The 15,933-nt window shown below is 45.9% G+C and overlaps 2 protein-coding genes across 4 annotated transcripts in view; both read right to left on the reverse strand.

Annotated features, from left to right (window-relative positions):
- Window positions 1-15,933, reverse strand: part of LOC131496951 (leucine-rich repeat-containing protein 37A3-like) — a 220,111-nt gene that overhangs the window by 65,559 nt on the left and 138,619 nt on the right. The gene's annotated exons all lie outside the window — the stretch shown is intronic.
- Window positions 1-15,933, reverse strand: part of LOC131497273 (cytoplasmic phosphatidylinositol transfer protein 1-like) — a 196,878-nt gene that overhangs the window by 36,468 nt on the left and 144,477 nt on the right. For 2 of the 3 annotated variants that reach the window (XM_058703454.1, XM_058703455.1), the window contains exon 2: window positions 6,870-7,018. In XM_058703454.1, the coding sequence (XP_058559437.1) occupies window positions 6,870-7,018 (149 nt within the window). Of the gene's footprint in view, window positions 1-6,869; window positions 7,019-8,198; window positions 8,755-15,933 lie in introns of those variants that run through there. The other variant, XM_058703453.1, reaches the window with a different exon arrangement.

Raw genomic sequence — 15,933 nt, forward strand, 5'->3', positions numbered from 1 at the left:
GGCCTTTCCAGGTTAAATGCCCTTGGTTTTTTCAGTCATTCTTCACATCATTGGTGGTTCTCTGATCTTAATATTCATATTAACAATTTTGGAAAAATTGAATAAGTAGAAGGGACTTGCCCCGCTAGATACCAAACCTCATTATAAGGCTATAACAACTAGGAATTTTAGAATTATATTCTCAAACTCTATTTTAGAAACAACCCTGTTGGCATTTTAATTAGATTTGTATAAAATTTATAATTTGGGAATTGATGGCAACTTTATAATACGGCATTTCCTATCCATGAACATTACCACTTGTCTAGGGTGTTATTTTGGGTGCTTTCGGTTTTGTTTTGTTTTGTTTTGTTTTTGTAAGCTTTATACCCAGTGTGGGGCTTGAACTCATGACCCCTGACAAGAGTCACATGGTCCACTGACTGAGCCAGTCAGGTGTCCCTGTCTAGGGTTTTTAAAAATGTCCTCCACTGGGATGTGTGGCTGGCTCAGTCAGTGGAGCATGTGACACTTGGTCACAGGATTGTGACTTCGAGCCACAGGTGGGGGCATGGAGCCTACTTTAAGAAGATAAAAATGTCCTCCACTACTGTTTTGTTTTGTTTTGTTTTTCCTTCCAAAAAGATGTTGTATATCTTGTAGATTGATTACCGAGTACCTTTAAATTTCTTTGCCTATCCTTTTTCTATTATAATGGATTTTTTTTTTTTCCAGAGAGAGAGAGAGAGAGAAAGAGATAGAGAGAGTGCAGGGGAGAGGGGAGAGGGGGAGAGAGAGAGAGAAAATCCCAAGCAGGCTCCATCCATGCTCAGTGCCAAGCCCGATGTGGGGCTCGATCCCATGACCCTGGGATCATGACCTGAGGCAAAATCAAGAGTTGGAGGCTCAACAGATTGAGCTACCCAGGCACCCCTCTAATGGAATTTTGTCAAAGTTACATTTTCCACTTATTGTTCCTGCTGTATAATAATGCTGATTTTGTACATGGATTTTATCCCCAGCAATCTTGCTGAATTCCCATATTGGTGTTAACAATATGAGAGTCTGGTCGAGTCATGATTTATTATTATCATTATTATTATTATTATTCTCCGAGGTATTTGATCTGCTAATGTTTTATATGGGCTTTTCACGTCTGTGTTCTTAACAGAGATTGGTCTATCAGTTTCCTTCTTGCACTACTGTTCAGTTTTATTGTCAAGGTCCGGGTGGTAGACACTGTCAGTTACCTTCCCAGAAGTCTCCTCTCATTTCCTCCCTTTCTTAGAGCAAGATTATGCCTCTTGGACGTCTTTCTCTCTCTCTCTCTCTGTTTTTAAGATTTTTGTTTTTAAGTAATCTCTCTACGCCCAACGGAGTGCAGTATCGAGGTCACAACCCAGAGATCAAGAGTCACGTGCTCTACCCTGAGCCAGCTGGGTGCCAGACTCTTCATCAGGGAGGAAAATCTTACATCTGGTTGGCCAGAACTAGGTCACATGGCCATCCCTAACTGCAAAGGTGGCCGAGAAAAGGAGTATGGACATTTTTATCCCATGAATTATTTAAAAATTTTTACATTTCTGAATGATGAGGAAGTTGACTTGTTGTCAATTTCTTATTGTAGGGCTTTGTAACCAGCAAACAGGATCTACATGACACTGATTTTCTGGTAGTTGTTGAGACTGATTTCTTGCCTAGTGTGTCGTCAGTTTTTTTGTACATTTTCATGCGTTTATGAAAAGCAGGTTGGTGGGGCACCGGGGTGGCTCGGGTGAGCGTCCAACTTCGGCTGAGGTCACGATCTCATGGTTCATGAGTTCGAGCCCCACATTGGGCTCTACACTGACCGTGTAGAACTTGCTTGAGATTCTCTATCCCCCTCTCTCTGCCTCTCTCTCTCACTCAAAAATAAATAAACGTTAAAAAAAAAAAAAAGAAGAAGAAGTAGAAAGAGAAAAGCATGTTGGTACTAGGGTCTATTAATGTCCACTACATCAAAGTTCTAATTCTGCTGTTTACATCTGCTCTATGTGTGCTAGATTAATTTGGCTATTTGCTCTATCCATTTATTCAACAGGTATATTAAAATCTCCAGTTATAACTTCAGGCTACCTGTGTTTTTGTCAGTGTGGTCCTATGTTTGTTGAGCTGGTTCAGGTGTGGGATTTAACTTACAAACCTTCAGTGTGACCACTGATATATTTTGCTTTATCTTACCATCAAAATTTATGTTTTTTTTAAAGTTTATTTCTTTATTTTGAGAGAGAGAGAGAGAGAGAGAGAGAGAGAGTGAGCCGGAGTGAGCACAGAGGAGGGGCAGAGAGAGGGAAAGAGAGAATCCTAAGCAGGCTGCACGATGTCAGTGAAGAGCCCAATGAGGGGCTCGATGCCGTGAACTGTGGGCAAATATCAACAGTCCAATGCTTAACCAGTTGAGCCACCCAGGCACCCCCCAAATTTACATTTTCTGTTTACCATGCCTTTTGTAGGCTTGTCTCTGTTCTTACTCTGTTTTCTGTCTGATGGATCACATTTTCTCTTGGGAGTTTTGTAGTGTTTTACCATTTCTTTAGAGGTCATCTTTACATTTTTGAATATGCACACATGCCTCAACAGTTTTTAAATCAATCAACATTTGTCTCCTCCTCTTAAACAATATTAGCAACTGACAGTGTTTTTTTTTATGATAATTACTACCCTCTCATCTTCTATCATTGTCCATTATTTAAATTCCAAGAGTATAGGCTCATTAGCAGGATTTTTAAAACATCCTATGCTGATTCAGACTCAGTGAGATGTTTACCAATTTCTCGGCTTATTACTTTTGGATCCTCCGCTCCTCCTTCTTGGGCTCAATTTCCTTCTACTTCTAATAAAACCTTTAGTAGTTCTGTCCATGTGTGCCTCTGAGTGATAACCTCTCTGAGTACTCGATCGTTAGGAACAATTTTTGTGCACGACTCTCAGCTCCAAGACCCCGTTTGTAGGGGCCCAAACCCACATTTCCTGTCTCCTTATGGGCACGACATTCCCTGTATGTCAGTTCTGACATATCCCAGCGTCTGGAGCCGTAGCTCATCAGCTTTCCACTCTGGTTTGCGTCTCCTCTTTATTTCTCGTACCTGAGGATTTCCCTTTCTTTGTTTTGAGTCAGCTTTATATTGTTATATTTCATCCTGTGTTTGCCACAGGAGGTGCGGGGCGGAGGGTCCACATTCATCTCTTTAGTTTCTATTACTGGAAGTCCAGATATTCTATTTATAACAAATTTCCCTCTTACTAATGTTTATTATTCTCCTTTAAAATAAACATCATATATTCTGATAGAGAAAACAGCCATGACAGAGACAGCTGGACAGTTCTTGCTCTGTTTCAGGAAAAGATCGAGGTTTATTTTTTTTTTAAGTTTTTGTTTATTTATTTTGAGAGAGACAGACAGAGAGAGACAGAGAGAGAGAGAGAGTGGAGGTGGGCCAGAGAGAGAGGAAGAGAGAATCCAGCGCTATGGGGGAAGGGGACAGAGACAGAGGGAGAGAGAATCCAGTGCTATTAGAGAGAGAGAGAAAGAGAGAGAGTGGAGGAAGGGCAGAGAGACAGGGAGAGAGAATCCAATGCTATTAGCGAGGAGGCTAATGTAGTGAGGGCTCGATACCACAAACTTTGAGATCAGACCCTGAGCTGTAATCGAGAGTTGGATGCTCTGGCACAAGAACAGACACTCAGGGGCACCTGGGTGGCCGAGTCGGTTAAGCGTCCGACTTCAGCTCAGGTCATGATCTCGTGGTTCACGAGTTCCAGCCCCACACTGGGCTCTGTGCTGACAGCTTGGAGCCTGGAGCCTGCTTCGGATTCTGTGTCTCTCTTTCTCTGCCCCTCCTCAGCTCACTCTCTGTCTCTCAAAAATATATAAACATTAAAAAAATTAAAAAAAAAAAAAAAAAAAGAAGAACAGACACTCAGATCAATGGGACAGAATAGAGAACCCAGAAATGGACCCACAAACGTATGGCCAACTGATCTCTGACAAAGCAGGAAAGAATATCCAATGGAATAAAGACAGTCTCTTCAGCAAGTGGTTCTGGGAAAACTGGACAGCGACATGCAGAAGAATGAACCTGGACCGCTTTCTTACACCAGACACAAAAATAAACTCAAAATGGATGAAAGACCTAAATGTAAGACAGGAAGCCATCAGAATCCTTGAGGAGAAAGCAGGCAAAAATCTCTTTGATCTTGGCCGCAGCAACTTCTTACTCAACACATCTCTGGAGGCAAGGGAAACAAAGCAAAAATGAACTACTGGGACCTCATCAAAATAAAAAGCTTCTGCACAGCAAAGGAAACAATCTGCAAAACTAAAAGACAGAATGGGAGAAGACATTTGCAAACGACATACCAGATAAAGAGTTAGTATCCAAAATCTGTAAAGAACTTACCAAACTCAACACCCAAGAAACAAATAACCCAGTGAAGAAATGAGCAAAAGACACGCATAGACACTTCTCCAAAGAAGACATCCAGATGGCCAACCGCCACATGAAAAAATGCTCAACATCAATCATCATCAGGGAGATACAAATCAAAGCCACACTGAGATACCACCTCACACCTGTCAGAATGGCTAACATTAACAACTTGTGCAACAACAGATGTTGGCGAGGATGCGGGGAAAGAGGATCTCTCTTGCACTGCTGGTGGGAATGCAGACTGGTGCAGCCACTCTGGAAAACAGTATGGAGGTTCCTCAAAAAACTAAAAATAGAACGACCCTATGACCCAGCAATTACACTATTAGGTCTTTATCCACAGGATACACGTGTGCTGTTTCAAAGGGACACATGCACCCCCATGTTTATAGCAGCACTATCAACAATAGCCAAAGTATGGAAAGAGCCCAAATGTCCATCGATGGATGAATGGATAAAGAAGATGAGGTGTACATATACAATGGAGTATTACTCGGGGATCAAAAAGAATGAAATCTTGCCATTTGCAACTACGTGGATGGAACTGGAGGATATTATGCTAAGCGAAATTAATCAGTCAGAGAAAGACAAATATCATATGACTTCACTCCTATGAGGAATTTAAGAGACAAAACAGATGAACATAAGGGAGGGGAAACAAAAATAATATAAAAACAAGGAGGAGGACAAAGCATAAGAGACTCTTAAATATGGAGAACAAACAGAGGGTTACTGGAGGGGTTGGGGGGGGATGGGCTAAATGGGTAAGGGGTATTAAGGAATCTACTGTTGAAATCATTGTTGCGCTATATGCTAAGTAATTTGTATGTGAATTAAAAAAAAAAAGAAAATTAAAAAAGAAAAAAAAGAGTTGGATGCTCAACCTGCTGAGCCAACCCAGACACCCCAGATATGAAGCTTTCTAATTTTTTTTTTTTTAATTTGGTATGTAGGGAACATTTCCTAAGCAATAATTTAGGAAAAGGCAATTGTCTGCCAAGGAATGGAATTTTCCATAGGTCTGTATCTATTTTCTTACATCATGCTCACTCCTCTTTGCTCTACACAGGTGATTCCTGCTCAGTATTTGATTTTCACCCTCCACACTAAGAATGCCAAAGCAGCACATTGAGAAACCGGTCTCTGTAAGGAAGTCATCCCCAGGCCAGTCCCAGAGCTCAGCTACTCTTGCAAATCGGCAGCTGGCTGGAGGCTGAACTGGTTCCAAATCCTGCGAATTCACAGCTCCTAATAGATGAATAAGATCAATCTCATTTGCATTTCATCGTGACTCAGGAATTCCCTGATACTGCATCCCTGGGTAGATTAAAACATGTCAGTTTAATCAGCCCATGGCCTTCACTGTCAGGATATCGGCCTGAGAGATTTCCATACACCGTAGTGACAGGACCCAAATGCACCCATCGAGAAGAAATAGTCCACCTGAGCTTGCTGGAAGGTGGAGGCCATGTGGGCATGGCAGAGTCCCAGTGTGGCTCCTCTCAGAAATGTCTCATGGTCAAGGCACAAAGAATGGATAAATATTCACGAGTATCAGTGAATAAACTGGGGCGCTGTCCAGTTATTACGTTGGAAATGCTTTCTGAATAATCACATCGGGGCCAACAGGAGGAGCCGTAGGTGGGGGTAAAGAGTATGCACAGAAATGCACAGGAATAGCAAAGACCAAACCAGTCATCCACTGGTTCACTGGAGCAGACAGTTAATTCCAATAAAATATATTTCCAGTGAGTATACAAATGTCCTGACCTGGAAGAGAAAAAAATGGAAGAAAACGGGCTGGAAACGGGTACTGGGTGGGGAGAAGATCAGACAAGCCCCGATAATCAACTATGCCATTAATGGTAAGAAAACAGCAAGAGATTAAAGAATACGCTTTGCAAAGCAGAAACGGCTGTCCCGATGAGTGCTGGGTTATGATCCTTGCTTATTTACCCTTCCAAAGAAGCAACGACAAGCGTTCATTGGCAGTTCCCTTTGTGAACACCCGCGTGGTCACCTGGCAGGAACGAGAACGCTTACCAAGTCAAGACCCCAGTGGCACACTGCATCTTTGACACGTCTCTACAACCCTCAGGCAAAGCCGTCTCTTTCCCGCTGCTAACACTGAACCAGGGGTAGAAGACAAAGCTCTGTAATCCCTTAGACCAAATTTCATCTTAACGTGTCATCCAGCGGGTGGGAAATGGAAGAGGAAAGCCCCTCCTCATGAAAATGCAGTTGGGGACTCTCTTGCCGAAGGCAGGGGACTCTGTTTTGGGGAAGCTACGAGACTGGTGGATGGAGCGGGCAAAGGTAGTGACTTTTCAGGTCACCTTTTTATCCCACACACCGCCCCCAGCTCGGCCGTAGGGTGGCGTGGGAGAGCCTGCAGGTGGATGGCCGGCTGCCGTGACTTACCTGTTGAGATACACCCGCTTCTCGGTGAACTGCCCGTTGCCGTGGTGAGGATCCTCAAAGGGCTCATTCTGGACGACCTCCACCCCTTCTCCTCGGTCGCTCTGTTCGTGGCTGTGCTTGCTGATCATGTACAGCTGTCCGATTTTGTACTACAAAACACACAGTGGGAGAAAGGTCAGCCCCGCCGCTTGCCTTCGAAAACATCCCCCCCCCCCAACTTCCACGGCGTGGCAAGCAACTATGGTCAGCACTTTCTGCCAGAAAAGAAGGCAGACACATGGGCCTGGTGTTGTTTTTCCTCCGGAGCGGGGAGGAGAACCAGTTGTGAGTAGAGTGTAGATACGGTGTGTTCCTGTGAATGTTCTACATCACCCTGGTGATGCTTGCCGGGGTGGCTGGCAGACTAAGCGGCGGGGGGGAGGGGGGGCGGGTGCGGAACATCAGCCCTACAGGGTTAAATGGTGCTAAAGTCCGATTTTGTTTGGCAACAAACAGGCCAGGACGTGTTATTTCTGTCCCTTCTCTGCCTAATTAACTGCATTGCTGGGCAGAAGTGGACTTGATGTCACCTATCTCTTCCGTCATCTGTCTCAAACTCTCCTGGAGTTCTCTGTCCCCTAGATCTGCAGTTCTCAAGAGTGGCTGGACATGAGAATCACCTTGAAGCTTTAGCCAACTCCAGATGATGGAGCCCCACCAAGAATGGAACGTGTATTCTACGGACTGATCCGCAAAGAGGCGAATCTACAGAGTCTTTAACTCTTTCTTATCCAATTGCACCCACAGTGTGGAGCCTTCCAGCCTGAGGTTCCCAGAAGCCACGTGTACTTACAGGAAAATGATAAGGAGCAACATACAATGGGAACATTCTCTGCCCTGTCTGCATTTGTCAACTGTTCCACTCTCCTTCCTGCCTCTCTGAAAACCCCAGGGCCAACAGGCATTTCTTCCCCCTGTGTACTTTCCACATGGCAAAACTAATTTGATGGAGAAGAGAGAGAGAGAGGAGGGGGTCAAATGCCTTTTGCAAAAAGGATGTCTGCTCAGAGCCAGGAGACAGGATGCTGTGGTCCTTCGGGCAGATTTGGTGTGAAAACAACACACACTGTGTCACTATCATCAAGGCCCCTGGGATGGGGAAAAGGGGCTTGGGTCTGTAGCAAAATAATGGTGGGTTGTTCTGGGTTGTTCCCCAAAGAGCCCAGGCTGGCAGGGCTGTAGGTCTCCTATCTGTGTGCCTAAGAGAGAGAAACAGATTTTAAATTAAGGGGGCAGATGAATCGGACAAATCAACAGTGCGGTCAATTCTAAGGCTGAGAAGACACACACCTCCGAAGGTCCCTCTTTTGCTGTGAGGCAGGTGCAGGGAGGGGAGTGTGAAGAAGAGCTGAAAGCCTCTGGTCTGAGACCAGCCCTGGGGGCCAGGCCAGTAACCATGACAATGGGAACGGCAGGCTGGGTCTCCTCAAAGGGCAGTGCCACGATTCTGTGCCATACGCCTCCCCAGGATGATCCGCACTTAAAATGCTTTTCACATGAGCGTGTATGTGCGTACATGCGTGCACGTGCTGTGCACACCCGGGGGGAAGAGGGGGTGCTGAGGAGAAACACAGGAAGGGGAGAGAGAAACATCAAAGATAAAATCAATCTTTGAGTTTATTTTCAATCAGAAGTTTGACCTGGCTTCCCCTTAGTAACTCTGGCTCTTACTTTTGCTCATAAAGACTAACTACGGCTCTTTCAAGAAGGAAGACGGTAAAGGGGCGCCTGGGTGGGTCAGTCGGTTAAGCGTCCAACTTGGGCTCGCGGTTGGTGGGTTCGAGCCGCGTGCCAGGTTCTGCGCTGGCTGTGCGGAGCCTGCCTGGGATTCTCTCGCTTTCTCTCGGTCCCTCCCCAGCTTGTGCTCTCTCTCTCTCACACAATAAATAAATAAACTTTTTAAAGTAAAAACAAAAACCAAAGGCCACCAAGGGCTTTAGTTGGGGGTGGGGGAGGGGTCTGGCAGAAGGCGCATGTCTTCAGGAGCTCCAGCCCACTCACATGTGAAGAATGCATGGCATTAAGGACAATGCCTGACACAGAAGAGCCGTCCCTGGTTCAAGCGCTTCTGCTCTGTGGAGACGGGAACGGGCCGAGGCGGCCGGCAGCTGATTCACCAGTGGCCAGAGAAGGGCCCGTCTGCTCAGCCTCATTGATCATTCCAGCGGCTCCTGAACGAGCCACTGCGGGGCAGACACCAGCCTTAGCTCACTAAGATAACGTCAGTCTGGGGGCGACCGACAGACGCTGGATGCAGTAGGTGACATTACTGGGGGTGGCGGGACACTCAAGGCCAGACGCGGAGATGGCCAAGGGTTCTGCGGCTGTCGCTCCTTTCCCTCCCAAGCAAATCAGGCCTGCTCTGCTGGTTGTGACCGTCTGAGCTGGGCCATCCAGAAGCACAGGTTTTGCCGTTGTTTTTAAAGCCACAAATTAACTCACAGACACATGCACCGAGCAGTTTCTCAGTGACGCGGTAGAGGGTAGGACAGATGGTCCCTGAACCATCGATCTCAAAGTCGGCAGACATATTCCTCAAAATGTTGGATCCCAGGCCATTCCAGTGCTTTGACATCCAGACCCTTGGGGAAGAGGCAGTTGGGGACCGGGCTCGGATGCACACTGAATGCTGAGAGCCACTGGGGCAAATTCGGCGAAGGCATTCACAGCACTTATGGGGTACCTGATGGTACTGAAGCCAAAATGTTCCATCTTTAGGGGACCCGTCTTTTCTTTCCTCCTGAATACCATTTTTTTGCAAGGCTCCATCCCTAGTTTAGTGAAAATACCACCTTCCTCATCACTGTCTCCAAACAAACTTTGTCAAATGAAGGCTGCAAATCCAAAGATTCAGAAGCACTCTTAAGACTTTTAAAGCCAGTGAACTGATAATAGATCCGATCACTTCATGCTCACGATGACTTCCAAATTAGGAAACTGAGTCTTGAGAGAGGGTTGACTTTCTCCGGGGCCATGTGGCTTCTAGGTGGCAGAGCTGGGACATGACCACAGGTCTACTGTTTCTTCTTTACCCACCTTCAGCCTTTGTTTCTCTGACAGGTGAATTGCTTTAACACACCTGGGCCTCACCATGATTTTGGAAGAAGTGATGGATGAGTTCCATCGCTTCTGAACTTTGCTATTTCAGAAGCCGAATAACCAAAGCCTGATACCATGTGAAAGACCCAGGTTGTTTAAACTGTGCTCACATACGGACTTGTGGAGGAAGTAAGCTCCAACTTCGTAAGATCTATTGTTCTAACTCCAGAGTCTGGGTAATCATCATTACAGGCAATCACGATTCCAGACAGCTCTGTGCTGCAGGGCTGAGCCTCCGTGTGAGCCGTCATCGGAACAGCTACCCCAAATAATGATCTCTATTGTCAAAAAAAAAACAAAAAAATCATGGGGATTCAGATCCTTCCCACTTGCACACAGTGCCACAAGTTTGATAGAGCTGCACAGTTTAAGAAAAGGCACAAACGTGGGGCGCCTGGGTGGCTCGGTCGGTTGAGCGTCCGACTTCGGCTCAGGTCCTGATCTCATGGTCCGTGGGTTCGAGCCCCGCGTCGGGCTCTGTGCTGACAGCTCAGAGCCTGGAGCCTGTTTCAGATTCTGTGTCTCCCTCTCTCTCTGCCCCTCCCCTGTTCATTCTCTGTCTCTCTCTGTCTCAAAAATAAATAAATGTTAAAAAAAAATTTTTTTTAAATAAAAAAATAGAAAAGGCACAAACGTGTCTGGGGAAGCCAAGGGTTTTTCTCAGTCTGTCCTATTGCAAACTCTCCGACTGGGCACAGTCAAGTGACTCAATATAGTTCGACCTCAAATCTTGATTTTAGAAAAGGTGACCCCGAGCCAGAACCTCTGGGTATATAGTTTATTAACTGAGCACCACCAACACCTGAAATGTCCTCCTTGCCAGAATTACTGGACCCAAAGTTTTAGGCTCAGGAGAACCCCGAGCTATGATTTTTCACTACATTGCACCCCCACCCCCCACCACCCCCCACCACCAGTGCTGCACTTCAGAGATCTCTGCGAGGCCAGGCTCTCATATATCCCCACCCTAAAGCACCAACCAAGTGGCTGTCATCTTCCAACCAATCCCTGTCTCATCCCTTCCTGTCCCCTTTCTCTTCCTCCATTGGTCTCAATACCATTCCTAAATATCAAGATGTGAAAAGTGGGGCAACCCTTTGTAATACACATGACCCATTCTGAATGGAGTTATTCCCCAAAGATATGACTCAGGACATCAAAGCCCCAGCCCAGGAATCAGAATTTACACGTGCTTTTGCCTTTACCACTAAAATTGATGAATGCCACATAACCACATAACCACGGGGAAACGTCTGGCCCTCTGACTTAACATGATACCATGTAGTTTTTCCAGCTGTGAAATGGGCACAATTCCTGCCTGTCTCCGCTCTGGCAGTGTGGAAAGAGGAACGAGCAGGGGGTGATACAATTTGGCATTCTTGGGACTTTCCCACGGGATTCACATCACTGTAAATGCTCTGTCAAAATGCTTCCAGCTTTCTCCACTCTCAACACATGGACCTCGAAGCAACTGCCCTATGATGTGCAAAGAGCCCGCCGAAAAGAGAGTCTGAGATGTTTTATCTTCAGGTGCCCTGAGAGCTTCACACCAAGTGGTGCCAAAATTGTAATTGCACACAGGAAGGGAGATACAATGAGTCTAGCTTTTCACCGCCTCGGAAAACTAGGGTCTAGAGCTGACTGTTTTCTGTAATCCATAGCACAGCTAAGGCACCGGGACAATGTTCTGGACCAGCGGTCGGCAAACCGTGTGGGCTGTTTCTTGTTTGTTAAATGAAGCTGTGGTTGTGGTTGTGGTTGTGGTTGTTGTTAAATACAGTTTTAATGGAACACGGCACTACTCGTTCATTCTGTGGCTTTTGCCGCACAGCAGTAGCATTGAGTACTTTCAACACAGACTGCATGGCCTGGCAAAGTTGAAAATATTTACTGTCTGACTCTAAAAAAAATAAATAAATAAAAATATAAATATAAATAAATAAATAAATAAATAAAAATAAATAAATAGAAATTTAAAACTGACAGGGGCGCCTGGGTGGCTCAGTCAGTTAAGCGTCTGACTTCGGCTCAGCTCATGATCTCACAGACTGTGAGTTCGAGCCCCGCGTAAGGTTCTTTGCTGACAGCTCAGAGCCTGGAGCCTGTTTCGGATTCTGTGTCTCCCTCTCGCTCTCTGCCCCTCCCCTGCTCACGCTCTGTCTCTCAAAAATAAATAAGTGTTGGGGCGCCTGGGTGGCTCAGTCGGTTAAGCGTCCGACTTCAGCCAGGTCACGATCTCACGGTCCGTGAGTTCGAGCCCCGCGTCGGGCTCTGGGCTGATGGCTCAGAGCCTGGAGCCTGCTTCCGATTCTGTGTCTCCCTCTCTCTTTGCCCCTCCCCCGTTCATGCTCTGTCTCTCTCTGTCCCAAAAATAAATAAACGTTAAAAAAAAAAAATTAAGGGGCGCCTGGGTGGCGCAGTCGGTTAAGCGTCCGACTTCAGCCAGGTCACGATCTCGCGGTCCGTGAGTTCGAGCCCCGCGTCAGGCTCTGGGCTGATGGCTCGGAGCCTGGAGCCTGTTTCCGATTCTGTGTCTCCCTCTCTCTCTGCCCCTCCCCCGTTCATGCTCTGTCTCTCTCTGTCCCAAAAATAAATAAAAAATGTTGAAAAAAAAAAAAATTAAAATAAATAAATAAATAAATAAATAAGTGTTAAAAAAAAAAACTCAAACTGACACTTGATTCAGCTATTAGAAAACTTTTACACAAGGTCGAAACACCTTGGGCATGTGAATCTACTTTTTCAACTGGAAATTTTTATGAAATTTAAATTCAGATCAGATGCCACCGATGAAAATTTAGCATCTGACTTGGGATTGCTGTAAGTATAAATGCACACTGGATTTTGCGGACTTGGTAACAACAACAACAACAAATGTTTTTACCCCTAATTTCTATGTTGATTACATATTGAAATGATAGTGGTTTGGATATACTGGGTAACTGAAATCCATTCTCAAAATGAACTTCACCTGTTTCTTCTCACTTTCATGTGGCTACTAGAAAAATTTTAAACCACTTTCAATTGAAACCACTGCAGCTTGCATTTGTGGCTCACATATCTCTGTTGGACGTGCTGGTCTAGACCCTGATCTAGATCAATGGGGTCTGAGGCTCAAGCCATTAGGCTGCACTAAGATTCGTTGAGGCTAGCTGGTCAGGAAAGCGTTTCCATGCATTTCCAAGCTAACAAAGTAGAACACGGACACTTAGGGATACATTTGGAGAAGCTTCCCTTTTCTTTTTTTTTTTTTTTTTTAGTGTTTATTTTTGATAGAGAGAGAGAGAGAGAGAGAGAGAGAGAACCAGAATCCAAAGCAGGCTCCAGAGCCAGACGTGGAGCACGAGCTCATAAGTTGTGAGATCATGACCCGAGCTGAAGTCAGATGCCCAACCGACTGAGCCACCCAGGTGCCCCGAAGGTTCCCTTTTCTGAGGACTGGCGATTACCTGGACCTCTAGAGAGGTGATAATTGCTCACCGCATGCTATGGTGGAAAGCACTGGGGTTTTAAAATCGAAACCCGGAGCTGAAGTCCTGATTTTGCCTTTGATTAGCTTTGTAACCTTGGACAATTTACTTATCTGAGCCACAGTTTCTTATCATTAGAATGGGACTACCAAAATACCTCACGGGCCATGGTGAGAATCAAGTGAGAAGAAACTTACAAATTAAAATGCCTTGTAAAATGTAAAACTGTACCCAGACCGCCGTAGTTACTGCTCCTTCTGTTGGGCAATGCATCTGGCTGGGTCTTGAGATCTGTTTTGCCCATTTCCCTGTTATGCCACGGCTCTGTAAGGGACACGCATGAGAACAGGGCATTGCCACACGCCCGTACGACGCAAAAACCAAAGAAGATCGGACCCTTTGCCCAAGACGAGCTCTTCTTTCTGTAAAAATCTTCTTAGATGGTCGTCAGATCGAACACTTCCCAAATATAAAAAAGCCTGGGAACTTCCACTTACAAAGTAGTCAGCTTCACAGGGACAGAAAGTAGGATGGCAGTTGCAAGGGAGGATGGGAAGTCAGTGTGTAATGGGAAGACGGAACCGTCCTGGAGACAGACGGTGGTGATGGTCGCACAGCCCTGTGAGTGCACTCAGTGCCACTGAACCATACCCTTAAAAAATGGTCAAGACGGGGGCGCCTGGGTGGCTCAGTCGGTTAAACGTCCGGCTTCAGCTCAGGTCACGATCTCGCGGTATGTGAGTTCAAGCCCCGCGTCGGGCTCTGTGCTGACTGCTCAGAGCCTGGAGCCTGTTTCCGATTCTGTGTCTCCCTCTCTCTCTGACCCTCCCCCGTTCGTGCTCTGTCTCTCTGTCTCAAAAATAAATAAATGTTAAAAAAAAATTAAATAAATAAATAAATAAATAAATAAAAAACAATAAAAAAATGGTCAAGACGGTGAATTGTATGTGAGGTCTATTCCATGACAATCCTTTTCCTTTAAATGTCTTAATTTAGATTCCAGTTAGTTCGCGTAGTGTAATATTAGCTCCAGGTATACAACAGAGTGATTCAACACTTCAGTGTGTCACCCGGTGCTCATCACAAGTACACCTCTTCATCCCCATCACCTATATGCCACCCCCCCGCCCTTTTCCTTTTTAATGTTTTATCTTTTTTTAAAAAAATTCTTTTTTCTTAATGTTTTTATTTATTTTTGAGACAGAGAGAGACAGAGCATGAGCAGGGAAGGGGCAGAGAGAGGGGGAGATACAGAATCGGAAGCAGGCTCCAGGCTCTGAGCCATCAGCCCAGAGCCCGAGGCGGGGCTCCAACTCACAGACTGTGAGATCATGACCTGAGCGGAAGTCGGACGCTCAACTGACTGAGCCACCCAGGCGCCCCTAATGTTTATCTCTTGAGAAAGAGAGTGAGCGCATGTGTGAGCGTGGGAAGGACAGCGTGAGGGAGACAGAGGATCCAAAGCAGGCTCAGCCCCATCAGCACAGAGCACGACACCCGGCTCGAATCCACGACCCAAGAGACCATGACCTGAGTGGAAATCAAGAGTTGCACACTGAACCGACTGAGCCACCCAGGTGCCCCCCTCATCCCAATTCTCAAAAAAGCCTGGGAACGTGTCATTCTTCAGCGAGTGTGGCTCCCACCTGCTTCCTACCTCACGGTGGCCATCTAACAGAGAGTCTGTCTTTTTCACTATGAAAAAAAAAATATTTAAGGACAGGGACTTTTACATTTGATGGATCTTTGGTTTGGACGCTAATTTGAGGGTGCTGGGCTGCGCCAACGGGAGAACTTTAGCAAAGGACTTCTCTCAGAGACAATGTTGCATGAATGCCCGATTCCTGCCCTGCTGGTTACTTGTCTGGCTCGTGATGGCCTAGAGTTAAATGTCTTTATCATTGTTATTTTTTAATGTTTATTTATTTTTGAGAGAGAGAGAGAGACAGAGCATGAACAGGGGAGGGGCACAGAGAGACAGACACACACACACACACACACACACACACACACACACACACACACACAATCTGAAGCTGGTTCCGGGCTCTAAGCTGTCGGCACAGAGCCTGACCTGGGGCTCCAACTCATGAACCGTGAGATGAAGTTGGCCGCTTAACCGACTGAGCCACCCAGGTGCCCTGAGTTAAAAGTCCTTGATATTGGCATTCTGGAGGGTTCACAGTAACGATGCTCCCAAGTAACACGGTTTGACTATGACGACTTGCAAAGACCCTGGCAGTCCAGAAAGAATGATTAAATACAAAATGCATGCTGATCCCCCCATCCCTAACATGCGTCCATGAAAACACCAGCTCCTTATTGAGAAAGGACCATCTCATTTCATGACCCTCCCCCTCCATCTGCTAGTCAGCCTGGGGCTCCGACTGAGAGCAACTCTACAGCAAGACCAATTCCAAATCCTTTCCTTTTGGAAAGGTAGTGCGTGCTTTTGC

The sequence above is a fragment of the Neofelis nebulosa genome, chromosome 16, assembly GCF_028018385.1.
Source record: "Neofelis nebulosa isolate mNeoNeb1 chromosome 16, mNeoNeb1.pri, whole genome shotgun sequence".
NCBI classification, from domain to species: domain Eukaryota; kingdom Metazoa; phylum Chordata; class Mammalia; order Carnivora; family Felidae; genus Neofelis; species Neofelis nebulosa.